At 38.3% G+C, this 15,045-nt stretch overlaps 1 protein-coding gene across 1 annotated transcript in view; it reads right to left on the bottom strand.

The window, feature by feature from the left end:
- The window catches only part of COG5 (component of oligomeric golgi complex 5), a 312,502-nt gene that overhangs the window by 283,687 nt on the left and 13,770 nt on the right, over nt 1-15,045 (bottom strand). The window contains exons 4-5 of the mRNA XM_007083949.3: nt 14,541-14,595; nt 14,370-14,439 (exon numbers count right to left, since the gene is read on the bottom strand). Coding sequence (XP_007084011.2) covers nt 14,370-14,439; nt 14,541-14,595 — 125 coding nt within the window. The remainder of the gene's footprint in view (nt 1-14,369; nt 14,440-14,540; nt 14,596-15,045) is intronic.

The following is a 15,045-nucleotide window of genomic DNA, read 5'->3' as shown; positions in this document are numbered from 1 at the left end:
GCTCACACTCTGTCTCTCTCTCAAAATATAAACATTAAAAAAAAATCTAGATTAAAAGAAATAAAATAAAAAATAAAAACATTATGAAAGAGTTCTGTGTTTTAGAGCTGGAAGAGAATGTACAGATCCACTCTAAACTTTCATCATAAAAAAAATGCACCACCATTACCACCACAACAAAAATGGTAATCACCTGAGGTAAAGGATGGGTTAGCCAACCTTATTGTGGTAATCATCTCACAACATATGCATGTTATCAAACCATCACGTTATACACTTCAAACTTACACAGGGTTATATGTCAATTATATCTCAATAAAACTGGGGTCAAAAGACACTAAAGTTCACTTACTATCATGTGGCTGGGTGATGAAGACTAGCAGTCAGGCCTCCTAACTCCTAGTCCACTACACTTCATCTGTACTTACAAAGCCGAGTTTGTTCTTGATTTTTACCTCCAGCTAGCTTCTGGAACACAGGAACTAGATTATCTAGCTTTTTTATATATTCTACAGAATCAAAAGCAAAGAATACTAAATTTAGAGAACGAAATCTTCTTTCACAGTCTTAACACTGCTGCACACTGGCTCCAGCAAGTAACTTTCAGAACCTCGGTTTATTTGTCCATAAAATGATGAGATATACAACTTTTTTTTTTAATTTTTTAATGTTTATTTATCTTTGAGAGAGAGAGAGAGAGAGCGCGTGCGCAAGGGACAGACAGAGAGAAAGGGAGACACAGAATCTGAAGCAGCTCCAGGCTCTGAACTATCAGCACAGAGCTCGACGCAGGCCCCTAACTCACCAACCGTAAGATTATGACCTGAGCAGAAGTTGGGCACTTAACCGACTGAGCCACCCATGCACCCTGAGATATGTAACTTCTAAACACAATTATTGTAACAGTCAAATGATTCAGAATACTTTAAAGTTTTCATTAATTATAAAATCCTGCATAAACATGAAATTTTCTTTATCACTTATAGCTAGCTAAGAGGCAAACATAAATAGGTTCTTAAAACTTACTGCCCAAAGAGTGTATTAACCACAGGGGAAAAAAAGAAATGCATGATTCTGACAGGTTTAAGATCTGGAGTCAAAAGCAAGGATTTTAATAGAAAAATTAAATTTTAATTCATTGCCTAAAATTACACATATATCTACCATCCTTACATGTTAGTCTTTTCCTTCATAAGAAAAAAAATTTCCCTAAACATACCATGATTTTGAGTCCAAAATGAGAAAGTTATCCTAAAAAGCGATATTTAAATTCCAACTTAACTATGAGGAAGTATTGTTCTAACGTATATTTTAACATTCAAGTAAAACATGAACTCACAGGAGAGAACTCTTAAGAGTGCTCGGGGTACTGGTAGTACCCCTACTCCTTCAGGAAAGTAGCTTGGGCAGGTCCTTACACAACGTTCACCAAATTTCAGGTCACATGACCTTGTGACTTTAGCCGTAACTGATTAGATTCAGGGAAACGGTGTTAGGTCAATAGAAACCACATCAGGTCTGTCACTAGTGGCATTGTTGTGAACGAGAACTGCCCAAAATTATTATTGGCAGTCACCGTTCACTTTAGGAAAGTGGCAATAAGCAGAAACCCTGAGACAAAAGCAGCTAGAGTGAGAAGAAACAATGAGCCAGTGAAAAGGAGGATGAGAGTTAACCCACAGTGGCAGCAAGAAAAAAGTAGCAGATAGAGAGCTGCAAACGCACAGAGCCTGAGTCACAGAAATGTGTAAATGTTAGCATGCTATTATAGGCAAAGCCATATCTCACTGTGCACGCAGGCCCCACCATGCCAGGATTCCTCTGGCTGTTAGGACAGGTTCCCATGCATCCTCACTGCCCCACATGCTCTAAGTAGCTATCACTGAAATAACCTTAAAGTATCTCTTCTCTATATGAAAAAGACTAACACATCCACACTCTTTTCACATGCTCTATTTTTCAAGTTGTTACAGGACAGATGTAGCAGTACATTAAAAAAATTTTTTTTAGTACCATACATGTTTTGTTCAGTAACATATGCTATGTACTTAGAAAAAATATTACAGCTGGAGCACAGACTAAGGAAAAAATCATTTTACTCATTTCTTAAATATTTAAATGTCTGGTATATAAATAACACTATGCTAAGGCTAGAGATTCAAATATTAACACATATATCACAGCCCTTAAGGAGCTCAGTCTTGCAGAAGAGTATGAGGAAAGTAAAAGGTATGCAGAAAAAAACTATAATGGAAGTATGCATAGGATACTAAAGGAACAAAAAAATGAGAAATATTCTGCCTTGCCAGAAGAAAGGCAGGAGAGGTCCTCACAAAAGAATGACACATCAGTGAGAATGTAGTGAATGACAAGAATATTCTGAGTTAGAGAAGAAAGAAAATGTGCAAAGGAATGAATGAGAAAAATTCTAGCAAAAGGCAAAACTGATGAAGGCAAGCATGAAGGGGCTTACATGCCATATTAAGGATTGACACTTCATTCTATTTCTTGTTAAGAAACCAGTGAATAATTTTATCAGGAGAATAAAATAATCTGATATTTGTTTTGTTTCTTAAAGTTTACTTATTTTTAAAGAATGCGAGCAGGGGGGCGCGAGGGGGGCGCGAGGGGGGCGCGAGGGGGGCGCGAGGGGGGCGCGAGGGGGGCGCGAGGGGGGCGCGAGGGGGCGCGAGGGGGCGCGAGGGGGCGCGAGGGGGCACGAGGGGGCACGAGGGGGCACGAGGGGGCACGAGGGGGCACGAGGGGGCACAAGGGGGCACAAGGGGGCACAAGGGGGCACAAGGGGGCACAAGGGGGCACAAGGGGGCACAAGGGGGCACACCGACTGAGCCACCCAGGTGCCCCTGATGTTTGCTTTATTAAAAAAGATGAGGAGCACCTGGGGAGCTCAGTGGGTTAAACATCCAACTTCAGCTCAGGTCATGATCTCATGGTTCATGAGTTCAAGACTCACATCGGGCTCTGTGCTGAAAGTGCAGAGCCTGCTTGGGATTCACGCATGCGTGCTCGCTCTCTCTCTCTCTCTCTCTCTGCCCCTTCCCTGCTCTTTCTCTCTCTCAAAATAAAAAAAAAAAAAAAAAGATGAAACATGGGAGTTTTCTATTTTCAGTATGGCAGACTCGATTGTTAGCTTACCACTGAAAACAACTAAAAATGTTATATGCCATGTAAAAATGTCTGAAAAGCATCTTAAAATGAGACTACAAATAGGAATACCAAGTTAAAGTGAAGCACAGGAGAATCCAGAGAGAAAAGAAGCAAATCTGCTTTTAATCTGAGAACATTTGCTAATCTTAGAAAACTACAACCTACAAGTGGTAGAGGGGCAGAGAGAGAGGGAGACAGAGACAGAATGTGAAGCAGGCTCCAGGCCCTGAGCTGTCAGCACAGAGCCCAACGCAGGGCTCCAACTCACAAATTATGAGATCACGACCTGAGCCAAAGTCGGATGCTTAACCAACTGAGCCACCCAGGCACCCCCATATCTTCTTTATATATTCACCAATTGATGGACATTTTCAGGATACGGACAGCCATATCCTGGCTATCGCAAATAATGTTACTAAAAACACAGGAGTGCAGGTATCCCTCTGAATTAACATTTTTGTATTCTTTGGGTAAATACCCAGTAGTGCAATTGCTGAATTGTAGGGTTAATTCTATTTTTAATTTCTTAAGAATTCTCCATACTGTTTTCAACAGTGGCTGTACCTGTTTGCATTCCCACCAACACTGATGGTTACCAGAGGGGGTGGAGGTGGGAGGATGGGTTAAACAGACCATGGGGATTAACGAGTGCACTTGTTGTGATGAGCACCAGTTAATGTATGGAGTTGTTCAATCACTATAATTTATACCTGAAACTAAACTGTATAAAAATAAATAAGATGATTTAAAAAATGGCCAATAGGCACAATAAAAGATGCTCAATATCTTTAGTCAGTAGGGAAATTCAAATCAAAACAAGGTACCACTCCATACCCAATCAGATGGCTATATTAAAAAGAAAAGAAGTATTGGCAAGAAATAAAGAAATTGAAACTTTCATACATTGCTGGTAAGAATGGAAAATGGTACAGCTGCTTTGGAAAACAGTCTGGCATTCTTCAAAAAAAGTCTCTTTTTCCAGAGACTGAGATATAATTGACATATATTACTGTATAAGTTTAAGTTTGTACCATATTAATTTCATACATCAAAATGTTAAACAGAATTAGCGTATGACCTAGCATAAATATTCTCAAGTAAACACCCAAGATACTTGAAAAATTTCCACACAAAAACTTGTACAAAAATATTCATAACAGCTGTTACTCATCAGGGTCAAAAAGCGGAAATAACCCAAATATTCATCAAGCAACAGGAAAACAAATTGAATGGATAAACAAAAATGCAGTATATCCATACAATGTAGTATTATTTGGTCATAAAAAGGAAAGAAGTATTGAAACATACTACAAGAGGAACCTTGAAAGCATTATGCTGAATGAAAGAAGCCAGACAAAAAAAATGCCACACAATGTATGATACATTTGTATGAAATGTCCACCACAGGCAACTCCATAGAGACATACGGCATATTAGAAAGTTGGTGGGGGAATAAATAAGAGGGAGTGACTACTAATGGGCATCAAGTTTTTCTTTGGGGTAATGAAAATCTTTTGACGTTAGATGTGCTGATTGCACAACCCTGTGACTACAGTAAAAACTACTCATTTTACGCTTAAAAATACAGTTTAAAGTGGTAAATTTTATAGCATATGACCTACAACTCAGTTTTTAAAACTGAAAGTAACTTCTAACATGATGGGATGACAGGCTGGATTTACACTCCCATGGTGAACAACTAGAAAGCTGAACAAAATGCATGAAATCGTTTTCAGACACTGAACAGACAGCACAGAACTATCATCCCCAGGATTAACAAAATGAATGAACTTGGGACAGATGGCTGGCTCAGTCGGTGCAGCATGTGACTCTTGATCCAGAGGTTGTGGGTTTGAACCCCATGTTGGATACAGAAATTACTTAAAAATAAAATCTTTTAGGGGTACCTTGGTGGTTCAGTCAGTTGAGTGTCTGACTTCAGGTCAGGTCATGATCTCATGGTTCATGAGTTGGAGACCCACATCGGGATTGCTGCTGTCAGCCTGTCAGTACAGAGCCCGCTTTGGAGCCTCTGTCCTCCTCCCCGCCCTTTCCCAGCTCACCCTCTCTCTCAAAAGAAGAAAAAAGAAAATGGTTTAGAAAAAGAAAAAAAGAAGAAGAAAATGAACTTAACTACCCTAGTTTACTGCTGAGAGACAATTTTCAGGCCCCAGTAAAGGGAAAGGAAAGAGAAACAACATGACGGTCTCTCTACAATGAGAAAACAGAGATGTGACTTCAGGAGAACCAAAAAGGCTAGAGTTTATGGACAGAAACTGGACAGGAAGGAGAGGTTGTGGATATCTGCAGAAGGACGGACTCAAGCACCAACATGTACATATGTAGGAGGAAACTCAGGGAAAGAATTACTGAAACACTTCACAGAGCCCACAGCATTAAGACCTAGCAGTGAATAATTAGGGCTAACATATAAACTAGTCCCGGACTAAAAGCTGCTCTGGACCTGCTCTAACAAAGAATTAAAACCAGTTCTCACTTACCAGGCAAGTGCATAAGTGAAAAAATAAAACCCATAACAAGAAGAAAGGTCAGTCAATAATGACTGATGAAGAAATAATGAAGACTGAAATACTAAAATACCTATTCTAAATATACCTATATGTTCAGGGCACCTTGGTGGCTGAGTCCTGATTTCAGCTCAGGTCATGATTTCATGGTCCTGAGATCAAGCCCCATGTCAGGCTCTGAGCTGGGTGAGAAGCCTGCTTAAGATTCTCTCTCCCCCACTATCTCTCAGAATGAATAAATATTAAAAAAAATATTTTAATATACTCTGTATGTTCAAAAGAAAACTTCATTATAGAAAGGAAAGATATAAAAAGACAAAAACATTAGAGATTAAAAAATACATTATGTAAAATAGAAAACACAGGATGGAAGTAACAACAGATTAGACATTTCAGAAAAACGTAAACTTAGAAATAATTTCAGGTATATTAAATACAAAAACATATGACACAGAGCAATATAGAAGATCTTCATGACCCCAGGGTAGGGAATGTTCTCTTAATCAAGACAGAAAAACACTAACCCTAAAAGAAAAAAATGGTAAATTTTACTTCTATCCATCCAGATATTATCAATAAAGAAAAAAAAACCACAAAGGGATATTTGAAACATACAATAGAGGACACATCTCAGGTATTCAGCCTCTTTAGTAATTAATTCCCTGAAAAATGCACCGAAATATTGGCAAAAATTAGCAAGTCTGACAACAATAAATGTTGGCAATGATACAAACTAATACCAACTCTATACTGTCAGTGTGCAGGACAGAATTATGTGGGAAAATAGTTGGACTTTACATAATAAAGCTAAAGATAAAAAATCCTATAGCCCTAGCAATCCCATTCCTAGGATATACCTAGGCCAACAAGCATATGGAAAGATGCTCAACATCACTCATCATAGGAGAAATACAAATCAAAACCACTGAGAGATATCACCTCTTACCCACTAGCATGGCTGATATCAAAAGAACAGAAAATAACAAGCGCTGACAAAGATGTAGAAAAGTTGGAAACCCTGGGCACTACTGGTGGGAATGCAGAATGGTTTCAGCCACTAATGAAAACAGTATGGAGGATCCAAAAAATTTCAAAATAGAATTACCCATATGATCTGGTATCTCCCAAGCAACTCAAAGCAGGATGGATCTCAAGAGATATTTGCACACCCATGTTCACTGCAGCACTCTTCATAACAGCCAAGAGGGGAAGCAACCCTAATGTTGCTTCAATGGATTCATGAAAAAAGAAAATGTGGTATATCCATACAATAGAATATTATGCAGTCTTAAAGAAGGAAATCCTTCTTTAGTACGTGTACTCAAATACAGGTGAACCTCAAGGATATTATGCTAAATGAAATAAACCAAAAGGACAAATACTATATGCTCTGCTTATATGAAATAGCTAAATAGTCAAAATCATAGAGACAGAAAGCAGAAAGGTAGGTGCCAATAAGGAAGACAGGAGGGAGAAAGAGAAATTCACACTTAGGGCATAAAGAGTTTCAGTTTTGTAAGATGAGAAAGTTCTGGAGGTCTGTTACACAACAATATGAATATGGTTAGCAGTACACTTAAAAATGATTAAGATGGGGTGCCTGGGTGGCTTGGCCAATTAAGTGTCCAACTCTTGATTTCAGCTCAGGTCATGATCACCTGGTCATGAGATGGGGTCCCATGTCGGGCTCTGTACTGACAGCATGGAGCCTGCTTGGCATTCTTTCTCTCCCCCTCTCTCTGCCCCTCCCCTGCTCGCACTTTCTCTATCAAAATAAATGAACTTAAAGAAAAAATGTTTCCTGGACAGCAACTCTAACTTACCTGCAAAAATTAAAGATAATTTCAGACAAAAAAAAAAAAAAAAAAAGTAACTATAGTTTATATATAGCTTAGTGAAAAGCTTGAGTAAGATTTAGAAAGAAGCAATATTAGGAAGACAAATGTACAGTTACACATCAAATTTGGAGAGTTAGGGGGTAGGAAGTGGAGAAAATTTAGTTCCACACTTAGGTGAATTATAGCTCAATAAAGCTATAAAAAACTATGAGTCTGGGGTAAGGTACTGAGAAAGCTGGAAAATCAGGGGAGGTGTAAAACAGAAAATGGAATTTAAGAGTTTAAGATTTCATAGGTGAACTGTACAGTCATGGGGGTCGATGAAGATCATAACTGGAGTTAAGAAAGTCAAAGAAGAGTGAGGACAGAATGATGGATAGATGGGTGGATTACTATCGGTACTAAAGCTAGAAACTATCATGTAAAGGCTTTCACTGAAAAGATAACTGAGCCAGGTCTGTCTTTAGTGAAGGAGGCTGACAGATATAAGTAATATGTAAGAAGGACAAGGGGAAATGGCTTGAGGTAATCCTTTTAATGCACACTTTCATTGCCATTCTCTGGATATGCCCTGCATGCCTCCACCTCCCATGCATTTGTTATATTCTTCTTTCTGACTATAATTCCTTACTCTCATCTTAGCCTACTCAAATCCTATCCTTTAAAACTCTCATCAATCCATTCATTCTTAAAGATTTACTTCAAAGCTGTCAACAACCTACTGCTCCTAAGCCCATCTCAAATACCATTTCTTAAGCATTAAACACATCATAAAGCAATCCAACTGCATATAATTTCTTTGTACTCTAAATACTTGTTTCTTTATTTTGGCATTTATGTAATTAGTATTTTATTAGGTCATTGTGTAGGGTTATCTTATTTCCTTTAACCATGATGTAAACTTTTTGAAAAGTACTTCCTCACCCTTCTTTGTATTCTCTGCCATAACTAACACAGTATCTCTCACATGAGATGTTCCCATGGCTTACTGGAAGATCAGGGCTCCTCAGTTATCAATCCATCATTATCTTATTTATGTTCTTTCAAACAATATTGCCATTAAGTCATACTATGTCTACTAACAATATAAAAAGAACATATTTTTTAAAAAAACCTTCTTTATGCAATTTTCAAACACCTGTTCTATATAAAATGGCAATGAACAGAAAAATAGAATTTTTAAAAAATATAATTTAGTATAGTAACAAAACCAAATTTTTTTTAATGTTTGTTTTTGAGAGAGACAGAGAGGCAGAGACAGAGCATGAGTAGGGGAGAGGCAGAGAGAGAGGGAGACACAGAATCCAAAGCAGGCTCCAGGCTGTGACCTGCCAGCACAGAACCCAATACAGGGCTCAAACCTATGAACTGTGAGATCATGACCTGAGCCAAAGTCGAAAACTTAACTGACTGAGCCACCCAGGTGCCCCTATTTTTTTTTTATGTCTATTTTTGAGAACGAGAAAGAAAATGCAGGGGAAGGGCAGAGAGAGGAGACACAGGATCTGAAGCAGGCTCTACACAGATAGCAGACAGCCCGATGTGGGGCTTGAACTCACGGAAACGCGACATCATGACCTGAGCCAAACCCAGATGCTTAACCGACTGAGCCACCCAGGCTCCCCACAAAAACAAATATTTAAAGATAAGTTTAACAAAACTGAAACCAAAATGTGAGGCTGAAATTAAACAAGACCTACGTACATGTAGATATACCATATTCATAACATGGAAGATGCAATATTGTTAATACATCAATTCTCCCCAAACTAACCTACAGATATAATACATTTCCAGTCAAAATCCTAGCCATCTTTTTAGGGGCACTTGGGTGGTTCAGTTGGTTAAGTGTCAGAGTCTTGACATCAGCTCAAGTCATGATCTCATGGTTCATGAGATGAGCCCCACATTGGGGACTCGCTGACAGCATGGAGCTTGCTTGGGATTCTGTGTCTCCCTTTCTCTCTGCCCTTCCCCTGCTCTTTCTCTCTCTCTCTCAAAAATAAATAAACTTAAGAAAATATATTTAAAAATATCCTAAACAGGGGCGCCTGGGCGGCTCAGTTGGTTAAGCATTCGACTTCGGCTCAGGTCATGATCTCATAGTCTGCAGGTTCGAGCCCCATGTCGGGCTCTGTGCTGACAGCCCAGAGCCTGGAGCCTGCTTCAAACTCTGTGTCTCCCTCTCTCTCTGCCCCTCCTCCACTCTCACTCTGTCTCTCAAAAATAAACATTAAAAATAACTTAAAAATTTTAAAAATCATAAACAGCTTTTTAGTAGAAATTGATGAGCTCATTCTAAAGTTCAGATGGGATTGCAGATACTAAAATGGTATCCTTTTTTCAAGATCATTTGGCTGATAGAAGACTTACTAAAAAGCTTCAGTGATCAAGATAGTGTACAATTAATATAAAGGCAAAAAACTAGATCAACTGAGGAGAGTAAAGAGTCCAGAAATAATCCCACACATACAAAGTCAATTAAGTATTATGAAGGCAACAAAAAAACTGAACAGGGAAAGAAAAGCTGTTTTCAAGAAATGGTGCCAGCAATCCATAAAAGAAAATTTGATAATTTGGACCTGATCAAAATTTATAATTTTTCTGTTTCAAAAGACACCACTTAAAAATAAAAGTCAAGTCATAGCCTGGTAGAAATATTTATAAGTCATACACTGGGGAAAAAAAATATTGGCAAATCACATATGGTATCATAATATATAAAAGAAAAGCTCCTAACTGGGTATTTTTCCAAAGAAAACAAAACACTACTTCAAATATATTCACCCCATGTTCACTGGAGCATCATTTTCAATAGCCAAGTGTCCATCGATAGATGAATAAAGAAGAGGTAGTGTGCATACATACACACACAGATATTATGCAGCCATAAAAAGGAATGAGATCCTGACATTGGTAACAAGTTGGATAGACCTAGAGGGTAGTATGTTAAGTGAAATAATTCAAACAGAGAAAGACAAGTATCATATGATTTCAATTATATGTGGAATCTAAAAAACCAAATGAAGAAACAGAAAAATCAGAAAGAGACCCATAAATACAGAGAAAACACTGATGGTTGCCAAAGAAGAGAGGGCTGGGGGTATGGGCAAAATGGGTACACGGGAGTGGGAGGTACAGGCTTCCTGTAATGGACTAAGTCACAGGGATGAAAGGTACAGCATAGAGAATATAGTTAGTGGTACTGTAATAGCATTGTATTGTGACAGATGGCAGCTGCCCTTGTAGTGAGCACAGCATAATGTATAGAGTTGTTGAATCACTATGTTGTACACCTGAAAGTAATGAAACATTGTGCATCAACTATTCTTCAACAAAAAAAAACTGTAACTTAACAAGATAAACAATCCAATTTTAAAATGCCTAAAAGATATTATAGACTGAATAAATTAAAGTTATACTAATGACTAATAAGCACATGAAAAGATACCCAAATCATCATTTAAGAAATGTAAACTAAAATTATAATGAAATACCACTGTATTCGTGGGCTACTAGAAAGCCCATAATCAAAGAAGAGAAAATAACAAGTGTTGGTAAGGATGTGTAGACACTGGAGGATGCCTGGGTGGCTCAGTTAGTTAAGCGCCTGACTTGGACTCAAGTCATGATCTTATGGTTCCTAAGTTCGATCCCCACATGGGACTCTCTGCTGTCAGCACAGAGCCTACTTCAGATCCTCTGTCCCCTTGTCTCTCTGCTCCTCACCCACTCACATGTGCTCTCACTCTCCAAAAATAAACAAACAGTAAAAAAATAATTTAAAAAAAGGATGTGTCGACACTGGAACCCTCATATATTGCTGATGGGAATATAAAATAGTATAGGCACTTTGGAAAACAACATGACAGTTCTTTAAAAAATTAAACTTACCATACAACCCATCAATTCCATTTTTAGAAACCTACCTAAGAGAAATGAAAGCACAGGTCCACACAAATACACGTAAGCAAATGTTCATAGTAGCATTATTCAAAAGCCAGTAATGAGAAACAATCCAAATATCCATCAACTGGTGAGTAGATAAAGAAAATGTGCTAGCTCCATAAAATAGAACAGAATTCGGCAATTAAAAAAAAAGAATGGAGGGGTGCCTGGGTGGCTCAGTCGGTTAAGTGGCCGACTTCGGCTCAGGTCATGATCTCGCTGTCCGTGAGTTCGAGCCCCACGTCAGGCTCTGTGCTGACAGCTCAGAGCCTGAAGCCTGCTTCAGATTCTGTGTCTCCCTCTGACCCTCCCCTGTTCATGCTCTGTCTCTCCCTGTCTCAAAAATAAATAAAACGTTAAAGAAAAAAAAAAAAGAATGGGGACACCTGGGTGGCTCAGTCGGTGGGGCATCCGACTTTGGCTCAGGTCATGATCTCACGGTTCATGAGTTTGAGCCCCGCATTGGGCTCTGTGCTGACAGCTTGGAGCCTAGAGCCTACTTCAGATTGTGTCTCTCTCTCTCTCTCTCTCTGCCCCTCCCAGCTTACACTCTCTCTCTGAAAAATAGACATTAAAAAAAATTAAAAAAAAAAAAAAAAAAAAAGAATGAACTACTGACATTCTATGACACAGACGTACCTCAAAGGCATTATGCAAAGTGAATGAAGCCAGACACAAAAGACTATATCTTATATAATTCCATTTAGATGAAATGACCAGAAAAGGCAAATCAATAGAGACATAAAATAGATTAGCAACACCGTAGAACTGGGGGGTGGGAATAAGTACTGACAGCTGCAATAGACTTAAAATCTCGTCTTTTACAACAACATGGATGGAGCTAGAGTATAATGTTTAGAGAACTAAGTCAGAGAAAGACAAATGCCATGTGATTTCACTCATACGTGGAATATAAGAAACAAGCAAAGGGAAAAAAAGAGAGAGGCAAACCAAGAACTAACTATAACTGTTAACTATAGAGAACAAACTGATGGCTACCAGAGGGGAGGAGGGTAGGGGGGTGGGAGAAATAGGTGATGGGGATTAAAGAGTACACTTAACATGATGGGTGGGGAAAAAAAACAAAATGATAAAAAAAAAAAAAAATTCATGTGTTGAAATCCTAACCCCTCGGTGTGATAATATTAGCAAGTGAGGCCTTTGAGAGGTGATTAGGTCATGAAAGTGAACCCCTCATGAATGGGATTAGTGTCCTCATAAAAGGGACCCCAGAGATCTCTCTAGCCTTGTCTGCCATTTGAGGATACAATAGAAAATGACTATGTAATCATGATGAGTAACATATTTAATTGTTGAATCACTCAACTGTACACCTGAAACTAATAGAACACTGTATGTTAACTATACTAAAATTAAAATTAAAGACAATTTAAAAAATTGAAAAAGAGGGGCGCCTGGGTGGCTCAGTCGGTTGAGCATCCGGCTTCAACTCAGGTCATGATCTTGTGGTTTGCGGGTTCGAGCCCCGTGTCGGGCTCTGTGCTGACAGCTTGGAGCCTGGAGCCTGCTTGGGATTCTGTGTCTCCTCCTCTCTCTGCCCCTCCCATCCTCATGCTCTCTCTCTGTCTCTCAATAATAAATAAACATTAAAATTAAAAAAAAAAAAAAAAAAACTAAAAAATTGAAAAAGAAAAGAAAAGGACTATCTGCAGCCCAAAAGAGGGCCCTGTCCAGGACATGAGCAGCCTGGTACCCTGATTCAGACGTCCAGCCTCTAGAACTGTGAGAAAGAAATTTCTACAGTTCATAAACCACCCAGTCTATGATATTCCATTACAGTAGTCCAAATGAAAGAAGACAATGGCAAACAGGAGGGATCTTTCTGTGGTGGTGGAAATCTTCTAAAACTGCACTGTGGTATGACTGGCACATTCTATAAATTAGCAGACATTAAAACAGTTATTTTAACAGTATTCCATATGTCCAAAAGGTTAAGCAGATTAATGGAAAGTATAGAAAAGATCCAAATCAAACTTCTTGAGATTAAAACAAAAATGTCTGAAATGAAAAATACACTGAATGAGATTAGGGGTCGATCAAACAGTACAGAAGAAACAATCAGTGAACGTGAAGACAAAGCAATGGAAATTATCCAAAACAAAACACATGGGGTAAACATGAGTGGGAAAAAATGAACAGAGAATCCAGTTGTCTGTGAGACATCCCAAAGATACCTAATAGATTTGTAACTGTAATCCAGAAGGAAAGGGGAGGAATAGAAAAAATATCTGGGGGGGCGCCTGGGTGGCTCAGTCAATTAAGCGGCCGACTTCGGCTCAGGTCATGATCTCTCGGTCCGTGAGTTCGAGTCCCGCGTCGGGCTCTGTGCTGACAGCTCAGAGCCTGGAGCCTGTTTCAGATTCTGTGTCTCCCTCTCTCTGACCCTCCCCTGTTCATGCTCTGTCTCTCCCTGTCTCAAAAATAAATAAGTGTTAAAAAAAAATTAAAAAAAAAAAAAAAAGAAAAAATGTCTGGAAAAATAATGGCCATAAAAATAACAAAATTCTGGTCCAAAACTGAATTTCTCCTATAATACATAAGCACTCCTATTAGAACAACTTATAGGTATGGGTTCCTTACATTTGGCATAAATGCTGGGTTTCTTTCTGCTCTCTACTGAAAAAATAGTTGTGAATATTAATAAATTAGTAAATGATTATACACTGTAGTATTAAGAATGAAAATAATTCACTTGAATAGGTTTTTATTTTTTAAATTGCCTATCTTATTTTAAAGCTCTTTAGTATTTCTCCCCTTTTCTCTCATATTCCCCTATTTCCTCAGAACTCGTTCTCTTGAAATGTGTTCACTTATATAAACAAAATCAATAATACAGAGTATTAAAAACTGAAAAGTGACAACCCACCTGAAGTCTTGCAAGTTGTGCAGTGCGGGCTACTATTTTATTGTACGGCTCCACAATTTTTGCTTTCATCCTAAAGGAAAAATAAAGAGAGGAGTAACAATAAAATCATCTTCAAATATCAATGGTTAAACTTCTTTCCCTTCCACTTGTTTACAAAATGAGCAACAGTACCTATCAACAGCTCCCTGTAAAGCGCCAATTCTTGTCTGCATCATCTGAAGAACGCCTAGGAAAACACAATAATTTCCATTACTTTACAAAGTTCCAAGGGCTCCAATAGGGCAAAAGAATTATATTAGAAGAAAAAAATTCATACATACATACAGAAAAATTTCAATTTTTCCTGCCACCATCATAACCTAAGCAACCAATCAGTATCTTTTACCTGTACTATTGTTAAAGCCTCTAACTATTCCCCCCCTTCGAATCCTTGTTCCACTAAATAAGTGTGACAAGGAATGCAGAGTGACTGTTTAAGGAGCATAGGGTTTTCCACTTGGGGTGATGAAAAAGTTCTGAAACTACACAGTAATGGCTGCACAACATCGTAAATGTAATTAATGCTGCTAAATTACATACTTTAAAATGGTGAAGTTTCGTGTTAATGTGCATTTTATCTATAACTACAAAAGAAGAAGACTAAGTGATCTTTAAAGGTGCAAATTGTATACAATAT

Source organism: Panthera tigris, chromosome A2 (assembly GCF_018350195.1).
Source record: "Panthera tigris isolate Pti1 chromosome A2, P.tigris_Pti1_mat1.1, whole genome shotgun sequence".
Classification (NCBI taxonomy): Eukaryota; Metazoa; Chordata; class Mammalia; order Carnivora; family Felidae; genus Panthera; species Panthera tigris.
Note: the sequence above shows the minus strand (reverse complement) of the source record. Positions and strands in the feature narration are given on the sequence as shown.